The sequence below is a fragment of the Mustela nivalis genome, assembly GCF_964662115.1.
Source record: "Mustela nivalis genome assembly, chromosome: 10".
NCBI classification, from domain to species: domain Eukaryota; kingdom Metazoa; phylum Chordata; class Mammalia; order Carnivora; family Mustelidae; genus Mustela; species Mustela nivalis.
The window spans coordinates 14576068-14594753 of NC_139029.1; the positions used below are offsets into that span (position 1 = coordinate 14576068).

The following is an 18686-nucleotide window of genomic DNA, read 5'->3' on the forward strand; positions in this document are numbered from 1 at the left end:
GCAGGGATGGCAAAGCCCAAGTCCTCAGTCTCTTGCCCAGGACTGCACAGGGAGCCAGGGACAGTGCGGGCATTAGAACAGGTGCGCTCCTGTTAAGCCCAGACAATTTGCTATGGTCCTTTAGCCCAAGTCCCCAAGCGAGGTCATCTCAGCAAATGGTTGACAGTGGGTGAGTGAGGAATGAATGAATGAATGAATGAATGAGGGATGAAAAGGCTATGTAAGGACTCTGTTCTTGGGGAGGTGTGAGAGGGCATAGTCATTCCCTCCAGGGAGTCCCCTGAGATTAATAACCTACAGGAAAAGGCGGATTTCAGCTCTCCAGAAACGAGGGTCCCCAGCTACCTGGGTCCCAGGAATTCCCCCGGCTGTCTGAGTGCCCCTGCGAAGGAACCCTGAGAACACCTCTGTGGTCTGCCCCTCCACTTTCGTCCCAAGCAACCCCATGCTGTCAGCCGGAGGTCCTTCTGCCCTAGTCCCCACCTCCCACTGCCCTCCTGCCCAGGCTGAACTCCAGGTGAGTGTGGAGTCTGGGGCAGGGGAGCCATAGAGAAAACTGACCTCCTCTCTCCAGACGCTCGGCCTTCACGCTTTTCCTGCAGCTCACTTTGGGGAGCCCCCAGGATGGGGGAGCTCTGCACACACCAGTTAGCTCCACGGAGCTTGCGCGGTAGGCTGCTGGAGCCCCCTGCTGGCCAAGCGTGCCCATCCCCACGGAGGTGGGGAAGATACTTCATTCCTTCAGCAAATTGTTATGAAGCCCCTACTAGGTGCCAGGCCCTGGATTAGACCCTGCGGCTCAGCGGGGAACATACACAGACCCTCCCTTCTATCCCTGTGGTTCCCTGTGTGGTGCTGGTGTCAGGGTCACGGCCCCCTGCCCCCAGGCTCCCAAGGACGGTCCCTACCACCAGAAAACTGAAATCTCTCTGTGGGCAGGAGGTGTGCCCCTGCCATGAGACAGGGCATGGTTGTGCTATCCTCCCCGCCAAGCCTGGGACTCCCACAGGCTATAAAACCTGCCATTCCCGAGAAACCTCTCGGCTCACTCCTGGAACCTCCCAAGGTTAGGGCTGCCAGATAAAATATAGGATGCCCAGTTAAACTTGAATTTCAAATAAACAAGGAATGATTTTTTAGTATAAGTATGTCCCAAATATTGCATGAGGTATACTTAAACTAAAAATTATTTCTTGTTTATCTGAAATTCAAGTTTAACTGGGCTCTGTGTTTCTACTTGCTAAATCTGGCAACGCTACCCCTGGAGCTCATTCCTTCTGTTGGCACCTGGCCTGTCCAGATGGCCCATGTCGTGCCTCGACATGGCCCCTGCCTGCCCCGTTATAGCTCCTGTCCGCCTCCAGAACCGCTGTCCTCCCCAACAGGCCCCTGGTTCCCAGGTGGGCACCCAGTCCCCCCTGGTGTGCACGCTCCAACCTATGGTCTGTCAGGAATGCTGTCTGACCGCCTTCGTGATGGGCCCAGAAAGAGGGGGACAGAGCCACTCCTGCAAAGAGGGACCTCAAGTGTCAGTGGCAGGGAGAGAGAGATCTAAAGATTCCAGGGTTCTCCCTGAGGGGATTGGGGTAGACGCTGGGCCCCTAAGCCCCAACATTGGCCTTGGGACTCTGGGTTCTGGATGGGAAGGCCCTGAGAGGCAGCTGGGGGTCTCCTGCCCTAACAGTCAGGGCGAGGAGTCCAGCCCCAGCCCCTGCTGCTCGCCCCTCGCCCTGCTTCCCAGGGGCAACACAGGGACATTCATGGCTTCCCAGAAGGGCCTATGGGGCAGCCAGAGTGGCTTTTAAAATTAGCCTCCCTAACCAGATCTGGTTATTTCAGGAGGCTCCGTCCCTGACTGTCCCCTGGGCAGGGCGGGTACAGGGAGAGAGGGAGGGACCTCTACATTCCAGGGTCCCTGGCTAAGTACCCCCTGTGGCCTAAGCAGTAGAGAACATCCAGGTCCGGTCCCCTGGCACGGGGCGGGCCTGGGCCTGCGGCCGTTTCTTTGGCCAAGTCACCCAGGGTTAGCCATGGATGACGGCGCACACCCCAGCTGTATGGGATGGAGGAGGACCCCTCCTAGTGGGCACGGGTCTCAGGCCAGGCACCTCCAAAGCCATGACAGCCCCCTCACAGCAATAGGTAAGGCTTTGTCCTCCTTTTAAAGGTGGTGAACCTGCAACCTGGAGAGACAGGTACCAGCTCTGAGGCAGGGGAGACGGGTGTCGGGTCAGCCAGGCTGACCCAAGCCCCTCTACAGGAGGCCTCTTGCCTCCTGCGTCTGGAGACACCCCTGGCTACCATTTCCACCGCTGGAGTTATTTCTAAGTAGAGTCCCCGGCTTCCCGGAGCCTGGGGCCCCCCCACCCAAGCCCTAATTCCAGCCTGGGGTCAGTGTCCTGGCACGCCCTCCCCACCTCAGAACCCAGAGCGAGCCAGGAGCTGGCGTGGGCCCAAGAGAAACCATCGGACACTTTGATCCTGGAGGCCAGCCTCCCTTGGCCCCACCTTGGAGGCCGGGGAGGTGGGGATGGGTTGGGGCCGAGCCCGAAACTCAGCCCAGAGGTCTGCCCTGGCCACAGAGAGGGGCTGGTGCAGGCTGGGCTGGCAAAGGTAGGTCCCACGTCTGCTGTGACAGACCCCGGGGCTCCGGCCCAGCCGTGGAGCGGAGCAGAGCGCATGCGGGGTGCGTGGGGAAGCACACAGGTGAGGGTATCCGAGCCCCCTTCTGAAAGGATTGTCAGTCCCGGCAAAGCCCGGGGAGCTGAGGCTCCGGGAGCAACTGGCGATCACACATCCCCAAGGTCTGGACATCGGCCTCGGGCCGGCACGGGCTACTCCATCTTCCGCACAGAAAGCCGACCCCACGCCCTCCGATGGGGCTGCTGTATTGGTCCCCGTTAATGACAAATCACCCCCCACCCGCAACACGTTCACTGTTTATAGAGCACACCCCGTGCTGGGGCTGCACCCCTGAATCCGCCTGTCAGGGTACCCAAGTCAGAATTATCAGCCCTCTCACTGCGCGGATGAGGAAACTGAGGCCCAGAGAGCCAAAATCATGTCCCCCGAGTCACAGAGAGAGGAGGTAAAGGCACCCAGCTCTTGACCTTGGTGCTGAACTGTGGCTGCCTAACCCCAGCCCTAACCCACGCCACCGTGGAAGGAGGCCAGGCAAGAGACCGAGGGGAGGACGGAAGGTGACAGGGAGGCTTCAGGCTACGGGACTGGGGTGAGGCTGTGCAGGGGTTGGTAGGGGACCCATGGAGCCCAGGGCAGCCTAGAGCCAAACCGGGCGGGCGGGGTTAGGGATTGGTCGTGAGTCACAGCCCCTGGGTGGCCTCAGACATCCTAGCGCCACTGTCAGGAAAAACATGGCAGCCCCTTGGAAGGGGGAGGTGTGCGCTCACCGCTGTCCTGGGGAGGGCGTGGGGGTTGTGGCAGGCAGAGGAGAGGCCACAAAGCTGTCAGGAAGGCCAAGGCATGTGCCACCCCAAGCTACTCTTCATCCTGCCCTCCTACTTCAGAGGGGACCCCCCCAACCCAGTAGCAGGGTCGGACTCCCCCACCTCAGCCCCATCCTGTCAGGCCCTTCAGCCAGACGCTCATGCCCCCCAGTCCTTCCAGGCCTGCCCACTGTCCCCAGCGACGGCCTTCTCGACACTCCCTTCCCTGCCTGACATTGCCCAGTCCAGCAGCAAGCCCAGCTTCCATGGCAATCTGGTTTCAAATCCACCATGGCTCCCCGCTGCCCTGAGCATAGACCCCTGGCCCCTTGGTCTGGCATTCAAGGCCACATGGTTCTGGCCTCATCTTTACCCTGTCACCTGCCCATCACTCAGAACTATTTGCAGGGCCCCTGGGTGGCCCAGTCAGCTGAACGCCCACCTCCACCTCTTGATTTCGGCTCAGGTCATGATCTCAGGGTCGTGAGATGGAGCCCCAGGTCGGGCTCTGTGCTCAGTGCAGAATCTGCTTAAGATTCTCTCTCTCGGGGCATCTGGGTGGCTCAGTGGGTTAAAGTTTCTGCCTTCAGCTCGGGCCATGATCCCGGGGTCCTGGGATTGAGCCCCACAGCAGGCTTTCTGCTCAGCAGGGAGCCTGATTCCTCCTCTCTCTCTCCACCTGCCTGTCTACTTGTGATCTGTCTGTCAAATAAATAAATGAAATCTTAAAAAAAAAAAAAAAAGATTCTCTCTCCCCTTACCCTCTGCCTCTCTACCCCCATTCATGAATGCTAAGTAAATAAATAGTCTTCAGGGGTGCCTGGGTGGCTCAGTGGGTTAAGCCTCTGCCTTCGGCTCAGGTCATGGTCCTAGGGTCCGGGGATCGAGCCCCACATCAGGCACTCTGCTCAGTGGGGAGCCTGCTTCCCCCTCTCTCTATGCCTGCCCCTGCCTACTTGTGATCTCTCTATCAAATAAATAAATAAAATCTTAAGAAAAAGAAAGAAATACAATCTTCCAAAAAAAAAAAATATATATATATATATAAATATATATATATATATAACTGCTCCCTTCCCAGTTCCAGGCACTCTGCTCCACCACATTTGCACCTGCGGAACCCTGGCCCAGGGACCCTTTTTAGGCCTTTTCAGGATGCTCGGGCAGCACTGCTGCGGAGCCTGCTCCACGGCTCCCTCACCCAGGCTGGCCCCCCCCAGGTTTATGCACATCCCGGTCACCCAGTACCCTTACTGCAACTGCCCAGCACTGCCGTCCCGGTAAGTGATCCCTTGGCGCCCCCTGGTGGCCATATTGAGGAAATTCTTGCGCTTCCCTGAGCGACCGAAAGGAGAGCCGGAGGCGGATCACCCAGCACCCACGGTGTACCAGTGAGCCAGGTGCTTGCTATACGCCAGCTCGAGGAACCCCCATCACAAGCCCTGGGGACAGATACTCTCGCTCCCATTTCACTGAAGTGGAAATCGTGGCTCCAGTTTCTCAAGGCCCCCCAGCTAGAAAGATTTGGCGCCGGGACTCAAACCGAGGTCAGCCTGACCGCAGAGCGGTCTTCCTCCCCCGCTATGCAGATGGGGAGCAGGGTGGATGGAAGGGCAGCACGATGGGAGGGAAGCACACAGAACCCGTAGTTTGGCCATGGAGGTACCCCTGCAGCTCTGAAGGGTGGGGTGAAGGGGACGGACAGGCTGGTACCCCGGGGCCACTGAGATCTGTCTGGAGTCGGTTGGTTCGCACAAAGCCAGGCCCGACCCGGGGTACAATAGCGATAAATAGAATTTATTTTGTACAACTGTTACTGACATACACACAGCCACAGGGGCTTCCAAAATGGGTGTTGGGGCCGGAAGGCTGGCCTTTGGTGTGGTGCCTAAAAAGTGTGGACAGACACACACAAGGATGTGGACTCACAGCAGCTGGGCCTGGCTGCCCCCTCCGTGGGAGTTGGGTGGGGGGCGCAAAGGCGAGGCCCATAACTCTAGGCCAGCTGAGACCCCTCGACCTGGAGTGCCCAGAGCATGGGATGGCAGGGGTTAAGCTGGGTGCTGGCTGAGGAGCTAGATGGGTCCCCCTCCCCCTCAGGGGGACACTTGTCTGTCAGGTGGAGGCAGTGGACAGGACCTGTGGTAGAGCTCGAGGGTCCAGGAGGGGCAACGGGCATAGCCAGCTCCCAGCCCTTCAGCCCACCTGGGGTCCCAGGGAACCCAAGAAGCAAGGTAGGGTGATGGGGGCCCCTAGGAGGATAGCCCCCATTCTGGGGCAGGTACATGGAATCACAGTCTTCAATGACCTCTGAAATAATCTTATCCATTTGCAGTAGAGGTACACAGAGAGGGACGGGGACTTGCCCAAAGTCACACAGCAGAACCAAAATTGGAAGCCAGGACTCAGGACTCCCAGCCCAGCGCTCATTCCCCCAGACTTCACATCCCACTGCCTCCACAGTAGGCTGCGTATGCACGGAGATAGGTCAGTCCTCCCTCCCACCCTGTTCCCCATGAGTCCAGAGGGGCACCCAGGTGTGATGAAGGGCCTGGGGTGGGGGCAAGCCAGGCCTGGGGTCCTGCTTCAACTGATCACGGCCTGCCCCAGCCTCGGGGGGGTTGGGATGATGCCAGCAGCTTCCCCCTCCCAGGTCTGGATGGCTCCGCCCTGCAGAGACAGCCCAGACGGGTGGCCAAGGTGGGGGCAGGGGACAGCCCACAGGCTGGTGCTGGCCTTGGGGGCAGAGGGCCTAGCCACCTGGACTTGACACAGCATCTTCACCTTGTGCTTCTGCCGTGTCATCTGCAGAGTCAAGGGAGATGAACAGGCCATGAAGCAAGGAGAGAGAAGTGGGAGGGGCCCACCCCTGCGGTCCCAGGCTCTATCTCCGGGTCTTCCGGTCCCACTGGGAATCCCCCAGGCCCTTTCCCAAGTCCCTCCCAGGCTCCCACCAAATCCTCCCAGCAACTCGTGGCTGGAGGTGAGGCAGCAGCTATTGGACCCACTACACAGATAAGGAAACCAAGTCTCGGACAGGGGCCAGTCACCTCCAGAGTCCCGCCCAACCCCTGAGGGGCAGAGGGTTCCAATCCAGATCCACAGACGGTAGAGGAACAAGGAGGAATCACGCCCCCTTCCCGCCCACCCCCGCCCCCTCCCGCCCTCTCCACACCAAACAAGAGCCAAGGACTGGGTCTGACCTGCTCAGTGTCACCTTCAGAACGGGAGCCTGGCTAACAGCCCTGCGCGGACAGAGTGCGGGTGAGGCAGGAGATAGGACAGAGGACAACACGGGGCAGGAGACACAGGACAGATGACAACACGGGGCAGGAGACATAGACAAGCAGAAGACACGGGCTGCTGCCCCCGGGGCCAGATGAACCCAGCCCCTCCTGGCCTCAGGGGACCTCTTGGTCTGGCGTCCACCCCCAGTCCCCTTGGACACCTGTCCCCTTTCCCCAGCAGCAGACCCCCTCCTGGGGGAGCGTTCTCACCGGGCAGCCCCCGGGCGGCCGCACCTACCAGCTGGGATATGTGCTGCTCAGACGCCTCCAGCTGGATCTTGATCTCGGGACACGCAGGGTCCCCCGACTTGCCGGCGTCGGGATGGGGTGACCGTGAGGGGCCTGGGGAGGGGGGCAGGAGGGAGCCACCTCACTGGCCGCGGGGAGGCACCAGGGAGAGTGACGCATGGATGGGCGGTAGGCGCCGGTGCTCCACGCCCCCGCCCCCACCGAGTCCCTCCCTCAGGGAACCCCCCCTCTCCTCCCTTCCTGACCCCTCCTCCGTCATCCCCCGAGAGCACTCCAGAAGGCAGCAGCCCTCTTGGTGAGATTATGACCCACCGCTGTCCCCTCGGTGGGGGGGTGGGGCCCAGGCCTGGCACACACCCACCGCCTGGGGCGGGAGGCGTGGTCTCCGCCCTCCGAGCCTCTCCCGGTCCCCCTCCTGCCGCAAGGGGGGCTTGGCAGGGGAAGCTGCCTGTGGCCTGGTACCTGGAGAGCTGCCCCCACTCGTGGTGCTGACGCTATCCTCCAGCCACGTGCTGTAGATGAAGGAGTCCCGTTTGTGAGGCGTCCCTGAGGATGAGACGCTCTCCTGGGGATGGGGGAAGAGAGAAAGAGGGAGGTCAGCTCTCCCCCAGGGGCTGGCGGGGCTCCGGGCCCATCTCCTGGCCTCCTCTGTTTGCAATCCAGAACCCCTCACCCTCGTCCCCCTGCAAAGAGGATGGGGGCCCAGCAACATCTGCCCCAGCGAGACCACAGGAGGGCGGGGGTAGGGGGGGAACACCACACACGCTCATTCATTCATTCAGCAAACATTCCGAGGTTTATCCTAGGCCGAGCCCCCGTGAGAGAAAGCAGGCAGGGTCCCTGCCCTCAGACAGTGAGGTCTAGGAGGCAAGTCAGGCTGTGGAGAGACCAGCAGAATTCCAGACTCTGAGCCCCACGGGCAGGGCCATGGTCTGCCCTGCTCCCTGCTGCATCCGCAGCACTTGGAGCAGTGCCTGGCAAGGAAGAGGGGGCTGCTAGAGCTTTGCTGAATGAAGAATGACACAAGGACGCTAAAAGCAAAGCCCCCCGGGGGGGGGGCTGTGAGAGCATGAAAAGGGGGATTCCCAACCTATCCTGGGACTAGAAAATCAGGGAAGGCTTTCAGGAGGAGGTGATGGGAGGCCGAGTGGGAAGGATGAATAGGAGTCAGTCAGACAAAGGGGGAAAGAGGAGACAGGGAGAGTGTTCCAGACCAAGCTGGGGAGGGACCGGCTCCTCAATGGAGCCCTTAGAGATGGGGCTCTCTGGGGGTGACAATGGGGAGCCATGAAAGGCTTCAGAGTAAGGGAGCATTCGTCTGCATCAGTCCTTTGGGCTGGGTCCCCTGATCGCATCTCAGCACACCCACATCTCACCTACACACCACGTTTCTGCCCCTAGTATCTACAGGGACCAGAGGGCTGCCTCCCACCACGGTCTCACCAGGCCTGTGTCGTCCGCGTCCCCACCCTCGGTCTCCTCCACCACGCTGGCGAAGCTGCTGGCGCTGGACGAGGAGCGGGAGAAGTCCTTCAGCACTTCCGCCCTCTGGGCTGTCGTCTCCACTCTGCGCAGACAGCACCTTGTCAGCCTGTGTCTGCTCCGGGCCCTGCACCCCGCTTCCCTGCCCTGGGAGGCCCAGCCTGCAGCCACCCAGGCACCTCGGTGGCCCCCACGACAGCTGCCCAGGCCTCAGAGCCTCCCCCCACGGCTGTCCTTCCTAATTCATGGGTCTGAGCACACCTCTCCCCTGAGCAAAACCCTCTTGTGTTTCCCCATCAGCCCGGATAAAGTCTAATTTCCTTGGCGAGGTATTCAGTAATAATAATAACTATTCACAGAGAAACTCTGGTCCAGGGTACGTTTGCTCTGGGCCAGGCACTGTTTCAAGTGCTGTTACTGGAGTTATCCCATGGTTATCATTAAAAGACCCATCTTACAGATAAGGAAACACCGAGGTTCAGAGAGGGTGGGCACATAGCCCAAGGTCACCCAGCTATAAGTGGGAGAACAGGGGTTAGGACCCAGGCCTTCCAACTCCACAGTCTACTCTCAACCCTCTCAGTTTTGTTCCATGCTCAGCACTTTGTGTCTCCTGGAGTCTCACTCCTTCCCTCAAATCCCCAAAAGCAAATTTTCAAAACTCAGCTGAGGGTCTCCTCCTCCCTGATTTCCTCGTCTCGAGGTGGGAAAGGACCTCCCCACTCTGGGTCTGCACGCCCTGTCTCCCCGTCCCTGTCCCTGTTGTGCATTCCTCCTTCTCTGTTCACTGGCCTGACTCTTCAGGAGAGCACAGTTTGGGAGTCTCGACACTCCCACAGCCAGGACAGAGGAGGCTGAGCCACAGCACTGGAGAGAGGGGTGGCCTCTCTCTACTTCCGTTCTTCCCCACCCCACCTCTTCGCATGGCAACCACAACCAGTTTGGAAAGCATCACTCCTCTGAACTAAAATCCCAAAGGGTCCTCCTTGGCCCCACTTAGAGTAAAATGCAAAATTCTCATATGGCTTCCAAAGTCAGGATCTAGCCCCTGCCCACCTCTGACATCCCCAGCATCACCCAGCACAAAGTCTGCCTGGGCCCAGCCCCTCACTCACTCAGCTCCAACCGCACCACTCTTCTATCCTTCAAGCATGCCTCAGGACCTTTGCACTTGCTGTGCTTTTTGCCTGGAGCCCTCTTCCCTCTGCCATGCCAGTCTTGCCAGGGCTGGCTCCTCACTCAGCTCTCACTTGAAGCCTCCCTCATTTCTAGATGTCTTTCTTGAGCACCAACTACCTGCCCCCCCCCAGTAAGTCCTCATTGCCTCCCCTGCTTTATTGTCTTGTGTCACCAGCTAGAAACAGCTCATCAGGTTATGCTACTCTGCAGTGTCAGCTCCATGGGGCAGGGGCTGTGCATACCCAGCTCACTATTGGATTTGGAGCTTGGCCTGGGGCCTGGCATGAATGAAGCTCTCGGCTGGTGTGTGTCAAAGGAGGACCTGTGAGAGTGCCCAGACCTCCCTGATGCCCTGGTGTCCAACACACAAAGCCCTGGTGCCCAACGGGCAGCCCCAGGCCCACGCAGAGACTGGAAAGGGTGAGTCCAAGCCCCCTGGCTCAGCGTGCCCCAAACCCCAACCTGTTCTTGGTCGTGGGCATCTCTGGGGAGCTCTGAGTGGATGAGTTCTCCGACTTGGGCTCCTGTGAGGCGTGCCCGCTGTCTGGGGTCTTCTGGCCGGCGGGGGGACTCTCCCTGCGGGGCACACGGGGGCAGTGGGGGGATTCAGCACCGGGCCTGGCATCAAAGGTAGAATGAGGCCCAGGTGGTGAGGTCACGGGTGCCTCCTGCCTCATCCCCATAGCCTATAGCCTCAGGGGCCAACCCCAGGGCCGTCCCTGCAGCAGCGTGGCTGGCCTGGCCGAGGAAAGGAGCCGGTGTGCCGGAACATCTATGGAAGATAGGACACTCCTCCAGTTCTCCCCTCCTTATCCCTGTCATGAGGAAGGCAACTGGAGACCAGAGACGGGAAGGAATCTGCCCCGTGATGCACAGCTAGCTCCATGGCAAAGTCAAGATCTGAACCCAGGCTTCACAGGCTTCTGGGCTCCCGTGGCCATGAGGATGGTACCACCTCCACTCCTGAGCCCCAGGCCACCTGTCCTGTGTCACATGCCCCACACCACACCTCTACAGCCGCCCCATGCTCTGTTGTGTTCTTAGACTCTTTTTCCAAATTGGGACGGTGAGGCTCAGAGAGGTCCAGTGACTTTTCCAGGGTCACCCAGCCCCAACATGGTAGAGGCAGAATTCACAGTCAGGACCTCTCCTCTGCTTCCCAGGGGCTGTCCTGCTGCTGCTGAGGTATGCCCCCTGCACTCTCCCCACACAGGTGTCGCCCCGCAATCCCCACAGGCCAGGCTGTCCATCTCAGCTCCACCTCTCACTGGCTGTGTGACCTGGGCAGGCCCCTGCACCCTGGTGCCATGCAAGGTGTGACCCGCTGGGGAGCCAGCAGACCCGCTGTCCAAAGCCGGCATCGCACGGTAGATAACGAGCTGGCCCAAGGACCTGGCACACAGTGCTTGGCTGCATAGCTGTGCCCAGAGAGGGACAGGGGGCAGAGGAGTTGGCACTCCCTCCTGCTTGCCTAACTCTGCCACCGCACAGGAGGGGAAGGGCTGGAGGAGACAGAGGACCTGCCCACCCACCTTTTCTCCTGCACCTCCTGGATGTTTTCGATTCCGATGGCACTGCTGCGGCGTGAGCCGAACGGGCCCGACTTCTTCCTTGTGGGGCTCTTTCCAGGGACGATCAGTGACTGCAGGGAAAGGCCCCAACTCAGTGCCCACCTGTCCTGGGAGAGCCACTGCCCCCCACATGCCACCTGGGGCCCTGCTGCCCCAGGCCCTGAAGCAGAGGCAATGGAGCAAGAAAGGACGAGAGAAATCTCCACCTCCAGAGATAGCCCTCCAAGTTCACAGACAGGGAAACAGGCCTGGTGAGGGCCAGGGCCCCCCAAGAGCACACAGCAGCATGGGGCCTGGAATCTCAGTCCAGGAGAAGGGCAGGAACCCAAGGAGGCTGGGCTGCCACTCTGGGCCGGGATGGGAAGGGGCTGAGACCTCAGCATGACTCCCAGGCCCCTGGCCCACGTTGTCTTGGGACCGGGAGGCGGCTCAGGGCCACGGGGAGAGGGTGGACATTGCAGCACAAGCCCCCGCCCCACCTTGGAACCTCCAAACTGGCTGGAGGAGATACTCGCCCCGTGGTTGAAAGACACCCTCCCTCCCGTGGTTACTCAGCACGCTAGGCCCCAGCGCCAGAGGCAGACCCCGGCTTCTCCGAGGAGGCAGGAAGGTGGGCCCCAGGGAGGCATGGAGTGGCAGGAACCCCCAGGCCGGTTCATGGTGCGGGGGCGGGGGGGCGGCGGGAATCAGGGCAAAGGAGAGGGATGGCGTTCCATGCAGAACTGGCGATATTGGGGGACGTGCAGCTGGGCATAGGGTCTTTGGGTACCAGATCTTGGCAGGGACTCGGCCAGGGTCCCAAGGGCCAGGGCAGGGCCAGAAGCCCCTAGTGGGGGCTTGGGGGGAGGGGTACACAGGCTCGGGCCCAGGTATGAGGCCTCCGAGCCCGAGCTCCCGGCACTCCACCCTGCACAGCCCCGGGCCCGGCCCAAGGGAAGGTGCGGGGCAACGTCCCCAATATGGCCTCCGTCCTGAGAGCGAGCAGAGAACAGCACGTGCAGGCAGCCTCCAGAGCCGGTGGCCCCGCGGACGACAACCTCTTCCACGGTTCCTATGCCTATGGCACTGCCCCGGCGTCCGAATCTACTCGCGCTTTTCCCGGGAATAAGCAATGACTGGCAAGCGGCAGAGGGCAGGGCCAGAGAGAAACAGACAGACGTGGAGAGAGACACACAGAGAGATGGAAGGGGCGGGAGAGGCGAGACAGGGAACGGGGGAAGGACAGACAGACAGAGAGAAACAGAGTCGACAGTGAGGCAGTGGGTTGGCAGAGACAACACGGCCAGGAAGGGGTAGGACAGCGGATGGAGGAGAGAGATGGGCCCAAAGACAGGGACGCGGACAGACACAGGTTGGGGAGCACAAACGGGGTCATGGGGAGAAACGCAGACAGACAGAGCCAGGAAGAACAGGGAGGCGGGAAGGAGAAAGCAGGGAGAGAACAGTGTGGGTGGGGGCGGGAGGAGGGAAGAGACAGGTGTCGGTGGGGGGCGGGGGCAGTAGGGAGGGAGAGGGACAATACAGTCGCAGAAGGAAAAGGAGTAAGAGCAGAAGAGAGAGATGTACAAAAACAAAAACAGAAATGGGTCTGGTTACTGCCCTGGTGGGTGCTGTTGGCCTGGCCCGGCCCCGGGGCCCCTTGACAGCACCCACAGGAGGCTGGGCCACTCGGCGGGAAGGGAGGGGGTGAGCCTGCTTCTCCTGGGACAGTAGGCTTGGTGACTGCAGGCCAGCAGAGGCCCTGCCTTGCCCCCCGCCCCGGGCCAGGCCAGACCATGGGACAGGGGTGGCTGGGGGATGGGGTGGGGGGGATACCTCCTGCCACGTGACACAGCCTCACAGCATGGAGCACAGGGCTTGGCATGCAGCATGCAGTCAATGAAAGACAAAAGGACAGCCGGACAGATGGATGGAAGAAAGATGGCAGGACGGGGAGGAGCAGAGTGGCAGGTGCCATGCCGGGGCAGACGCTGGGTGGTGGAAAGCAGATGGGCCCAGAGCTGAAGGCCTCATCCACCCCGTGTGCCCAGCACACCCCCCAGTCTTAGCGGCAGAGTCCCGCAGAGGATGGCAGACGGGAAGTAATCACACAGGAGGTGCTCACTCGGGAGACGCTCGCAAAGAAGCCAGTTCTTGACACGAGAGGCAGCCACAACCAGAGAGGCCCCGACACACAGTAGGTGCTCACACGGCAGCCCAGGGCCAGGCGCGCAGAAGAAGGGGCTCACAGAGAACACGCTCACACCACAGCTCGCTTCCTGACACGCAGCGAAATTTCCCCCATCTCCAGGGCTTAGCATGGACCGTGTGCTCGGTCAGGAGTCAGAAGCCCATCTCCTGATGCATAGTAGGTTCTCACACAAAAGCCCAGGGACGGGCATCCAGTGGACACTTACAGAGCTGATGCCCACACAGCTGCCCAGGAACGGACACACAGTAAGTACTCACAGACACTCAGGCTCAGGCCCACGGTTGTAGCTCACACAGTACACGTCCACACAGCAACCGGGTCCTGACACAACAGGAGCTCGCAGAGCAGCCCAAGTCCTGACACACAGTAAGTACCCACCAGCATCTCAGGGCCAGGCACACGGCAGGCGCTCACACAGAAATCCAGGTCCTGACACACAGTAGTGCTCCCAGCAACCCAAGGCTTGACAGTAGGTGCCCACAAAGCAGCCCCATTCCCAGCACATGATAGACAGTACGTGCTCAGTAAGGAAAGTCATACAGAGGTAGCCCCAGAGCAGACCCGCAGAAAGTCACCTGAATAAGGGACCAGGAGGGGGGGGGATGAGGAGCTGGAAGGGGGCTGCAGGCTCTCAGCACCCCACTGTCGTGGCCTGGACATTGGACCCCCCCATGGGGAGCAGTGGCTGGACTCAGTCTAGAACCCAGGATGGGCACTCAGCGGGGCAATGGGGGGGGTGCAGGGCAGGCCCCAGAGGCGGGGGAGAGCTGAGGCCTGCGGGGGGAGGGCACTCACTATTCCAGCTGCCTTGGCCAGGTCGGGGTTGTTGGGGGCAAAGCTCCCGCTGTGGCTGGTGGACACGGTGTTGGGCTTCTTGTTGCTTAGTCCCATGGCATCCATGGACTGGCTGCGGCTTCGGATGGCCCGCTGTGAAGGTGGGGTGGGAGTGGAGGAGGCACAGACTTTGAGGTCCCCTCTCCCCCCAGGAAACCTAGGAGCCCAGGCATCTGGTCCCCCGCCACCAGTGCCACTCCAGGTAACCCGAGGAAGTCTCTGTCTGGGAGGCCATAGGAGGGGCAAACCCACATGTCGCCTAAGGGTAGTTCGGGCCTTGGCTCTGCCACCAGCTTGCTGGGTGATGTTGGACCAGTCACCGCACCTCTCTGAGCCTCCTAGACTCTCACATGGCTGTTGTAAGGATTGCAGAGGTTGCTGGGGCAAGACCAGAGCATGCATAGAGAACCCTCCAGAAACCTCAGTTTTCTGCTCTTAGGGTCCTGTAGGTCTTTCTCTCCTACTTTCTTTTCTTTCCTCCCTCTCGCCTTCCTTGCTTTTCTCGGCCAGTCTGTACTGAATGTTTCCTACGGGGCCAGGCACTTTACCGTCACTCAGTCGATCCGCCCTACGAGGTAGGCACTGTTACCGTGCCGATTTTACATATACGAGATAAGCCTAGAACCCATAGTCCAAATCACACAACCTTAACTGTGGGTTCTGCTGCCTCTGAGAAATTCTTTGACTTAATCCAGGTCTACTGTCCAGCACTCACCAGAGATGTGGGGCCACCAAGCCCCATCCCCCTCAAGGCACCCCAGAGCCATTTTTACCACCCCCCAATTCCCTGTCTCCAGTGGGCACAGGCACGGCTCTCCTTTGGCTCCTTTCTCAAAGACAGTCTGCTCGCGCAAGTCCAGGGCAGGCCGAGGCAGCTGGACCAATCCCCTTATGCAAACCCATTGCAAACCAACATCTCCAGCTCTGCTGCCTGCCCTGAGCTGAGGGTGAGGCACACCTCACCTGAGGTGACGCACCTCCAGGTGCCCCCGAGGGTGGGCATTTTCCCTCCCGTGAATGAAGGAGAAATGGCAAGGAAGCCACCGCCTGGGCACCTGCAGCTGCGGGGGGAGTCCAGAACCTGAGGGGGAAAGAGGAGCTCCCCCCTCCTCTACCTCTTACTTTGGACAGCAACTGCTGAGGGAGACGGGCAGGGTTTTGCATTTTGCTTTTGAACTTATATCGCACAAACATAACTCCTTCACAAATAATTTTCAACAGTTATAGGAGGTAAACTGCCACCGCCCTACCCAGTAGATAAAGAAACGGCTCAATGGGAAGACCATGCAACTTTGATCACGGGGCCATAAGTTTGAGCCCCATATCGAGTGTAGAGATTATTATTATTATTTTTAAAGATTTTATTTATCTGACAGACAGAGATCACAAGCAGGCAGAGAGGCAGGCAGAGAGAGAGGGAGGGGGAAGCAGGCTACCTGCTGAGCAGAGAGCCCGATGCAGGGCTCGATCCCAGGACCCTGGGATCATGACCTGAGCCGAAGGCAGAGGCTTTAACCCCTGAGCCACCCCGGTGCCCCGAGTGTAGAGATTATTTAAATAAAACTTAATAAAACAAAAGAAAGAAACTGAGGCTCAGAGGATGCTCAAGCTGGTGAGTGGCAGAACTGGGAATAAACCCAGGACTTCACCAAACCAGAGACAGCCAGGTCACAGGCCACTCAGGTCACAGACTGCACCTCAGACTTTCCCTCTGAGAACAGACACCTCCTCCTCCCTTTTCTGCTTGCTGACCTGGCGGCCACCACCAGAGGCACCTGGTTGCCACCCAGAAGGCTCCACCTTCGCAGAACTCCCAAGTAGACTCCACCCCCAAGTCTAGGCTCTGCCTCCAATCATTAACTCCTCCCAAGTTAGAGCCCCACCCTAAAACCTAGGGTCCCCCCCACCCCCGAAGCTCGCCATTATCCAGACACCACCCAGGTACTTGCCACCTAGCTCCCAACTCATCTCACGCCTGTTTATTAACCCCGCCCCTGACTCCACCCCTCGCCTCCACCCCCCCATGTGAGCCCGCCTCTGGCCACACCCCCACGCCTTGTTCATAACCCCGCCCCCGACCCCACCCCAGATAGATCCTGGCCCGACTCCACCCCACTGCGAGCCCGCCTCCGGCCACACCCCCAGGCCTGCCTGTAACCCCGCCCCTGACTCCACCCTGGACACGCCCCCGCCCCTCCGCTCCAGGTAGACCCTGGCTCTTCACCTTAAAAGACTCAAAGAAGCCGCCTCCGCCGCCACCGTTCTCCATCTTGTCCTCGTCACCGCCCAGGCCCATCATGGACTGGCTGTGGATGTGCAGTTCCTCATAGAGCGTCTCCAGGAGGGCGGCGCGTGTCCGCTCCTGTGGGCCAGGTGGGGGCCGTCAGGAGAGAGCGCAGTGATCCGCCTTTCGTTCCACAATTAGAATCCCGTCCGCCTTCTCCGAGTGAGTAGGGGGTGAGCCTGGGTTCTGGGAGCCTACGCTGTCTTCCCCCTGGGCCCCTCCGCAGCTCCGGCAGCCCCCAGGGCTCCTCCCATCCCGAACCCCAGTTTTCCCCCTCCCGCACGGTGTCCTCTGTGCCAGCCGCCCACCTGCGGGCGCCTCCTGGGACATTCCTCACATATTCCTAGAAATTCCCTACTCCCTCTCCCCTGACCCTAGCCCTGCTCACGTGTAAATCCGCCCCTGCCCCAGACAGCTCTCCCTCAGGCCAAAGTCTGAAGGTGGCACTTCCCTCCCCAGGGGCCGGGCTGACATCCCAGGTTAGGGGGAGGGGTTCAACCCAACAGCCCATCCTCACCTCCAGTTTGGCAAACTTTTCTGCCTTGTAGCAGGCATATTCAGCATTGATCAGCTTTGTCAGCAGAAATTCCTGGAACTCGGGCCCCTGCGAGCCCCCAGTGTGGAGAGGAGAAAGGTGCTCAGATGAACACAGAGGCAAGGGGCTGCACCCCAGTGACTCAGGGGCTGGAGTCCCTGAGCTGTGCCTTGCTGGGGCCCTGGGGTCGTTCTCTTCACTCCCGAAGGGCGCTCCTTGGCCTCGGTACCTGTGAGGGTCCCCTGTGCCCTTCATGGTCGCCCACCCCTCGGGAGAGGAAACTTCACAGTGGTAAGGAGCTGGCTGGCACTCCTATGCCTCAGTCTGGGGGAGAAGTGAAGCCAGGGCCCGACAGGTAAGAGAAACGTGTGCCCCCTTCCCAGACATTTTAGAAGAAAGAAGACTGTTAATTGCCAAAAAGATAATAGCTATTAGGAAAGGCCACAGAGTCTCCCATGAGAAATCTAAAACAATGGTGCACTTTGTTCTGTGGCTTTGTAAGTGAAGATCACTTTGAATGAGAAGCCAGGCCCCAGTTACATGGTTAGGGGAGCCCAGCTGGCCTGGCACACGGTGGGGCTTCAGGACCACTTAGAGCAGGTGTCCCCACCCATCTCATCCTGCTCTCTCCGTGTCGGGGCCTGGGGGCTGCCCCTCACCTTCCTGAACACAGCGGGGTCCGGGAGGGGGGGCCCAAAGAAGGGCACGTCGTCTCTAGCAGTGACAGAGACCTGGAAGGGAGAGCAGCAGTTGCTGTGGAGTCCACACCCCAGCCAGAGACCCCTAATTCATCCCGGGCCTGCCCCTTGCTGGGGAAGGTTCAGTAACTGCTGATTGGGCCAGTGAACCCCAGGCTTTCAGCTCTTCCATGCTCGGTCCTGAATCTGAGTGGTGAGAAGAGGTTGAGGATCTCAGGGGTCACGAGGATAGGGAAGGCCAAGGAGATTCAAGGGTGGAGAAAGGTAACCAGCTCCGTGGAGGGGGATGTCGTGGGGGAGGGCAGAGAGGGCAGGCTGGGACTCCTTCATCAACAGAGCAAGAGGGGACTCAGAGCCCCCTGGGCCGTCTCAGTGACTCCGGGCGGGGCTGGGCCTGGGGCTGTGGCTGATCGGCGTCATCACCCACCTTGTAGAGCGGGCCATCCGGCCCCCCGCCCTCGGCCTGTACCACCACATAGGCATGTAGAAAGTTGGATGCAATCATGTCAGGCACAAAGGGTGTGTTCTCGTCCTGGAAGACGACAGCGACAATGTCGTTCCCGATGTGCCGCTTCCGCTGCAACTGAGCACAGGGCCACAGGCCTTGACCACCTGGCTAGAGAGGGGCTCATTGGGCGCAGGGGAGGGTGGGGAGGGTGCCCACAGGTCAGCCGGAGGGTTTGGGGTAGGCAGAGGGTACGTCTGAGGATTCGCTTCTCTCCCCAAAAAATGTCAGGAGGAACTTGGCTTCAAATTATTTGAGTTTGCTTGGAGTCCTGTGACTGATGAGGAAACGGAGACTGACAGAGAAGGGGTTCGCGAGGCCCCGCGGTGAGTGAGAGGACCCCAACCCAGGGCTCCTGGGCCTCGGGCTCTACCTCACAGCCCTCCTTCTATCTCAGTACCCCAAACACAACCCCCCATGAACAA

General features: G+C 60.0%; 1 protein-coding gene across 10 annotated transcripts in view; it reads right to left on the reverse strand.

Moving 5' to 3' along the window:
• Positions 1-5222: 5222 nt before the first annotated feature.
• RAP1GAP (RAP1 GTPase activating protein) overlaps positions 5223-18686 on the reverse strand; it is a 49643-nt gene continuing 36179 nt past the window's right edge. For 2 of the 10 annotated variants that reach the window (XM_082684603.1, XM_082684605.1), the window contains 11 exons: positions 18184-18339; positions 17718-17789; positions 17041-17127; positions 16464-16601; positions 14201-14332; positions 11176-11285; positions 10106-10261; positions 8426-8549; positions 7445-7547; positions 6972-7075; positions 5223-6251 (listed from right to left, as the gene is read on the reverse strand). In XM_082684603.1, the coding sequence (XP_082540729.1) occupies positions 6033-6251; positions 6972-7075; positions 7445-7547; positions 8426-8549; positions 10106-10261; positions 11176-11285; positions 14201-14332; positions 16464-16601; positions 17041-17127; positions 17718-17789; positions 18184-18339 (1401 nt within the window). In that variant the 3' untranslated portion in view covers positions 5223-6032. Of the gene's footprint in view, positions 6252-6649; positions 6692-6971; positions 7107-7444; positions 7548-8425; positions 8550-10105; positions 10262-11175; positions 11286-12251; positions 12330-14200; positions 14333-16463; positions 16602-17040; positions 17128-17717; positions 17790-18183; positions 18340-18686 lie in introns of all 10 variants that reach the window. The other 8 variants (XM_082684607.1, XM_082684608.1, XR_014299162.1 and 5 more) reach the window with 8 other exon arrangements.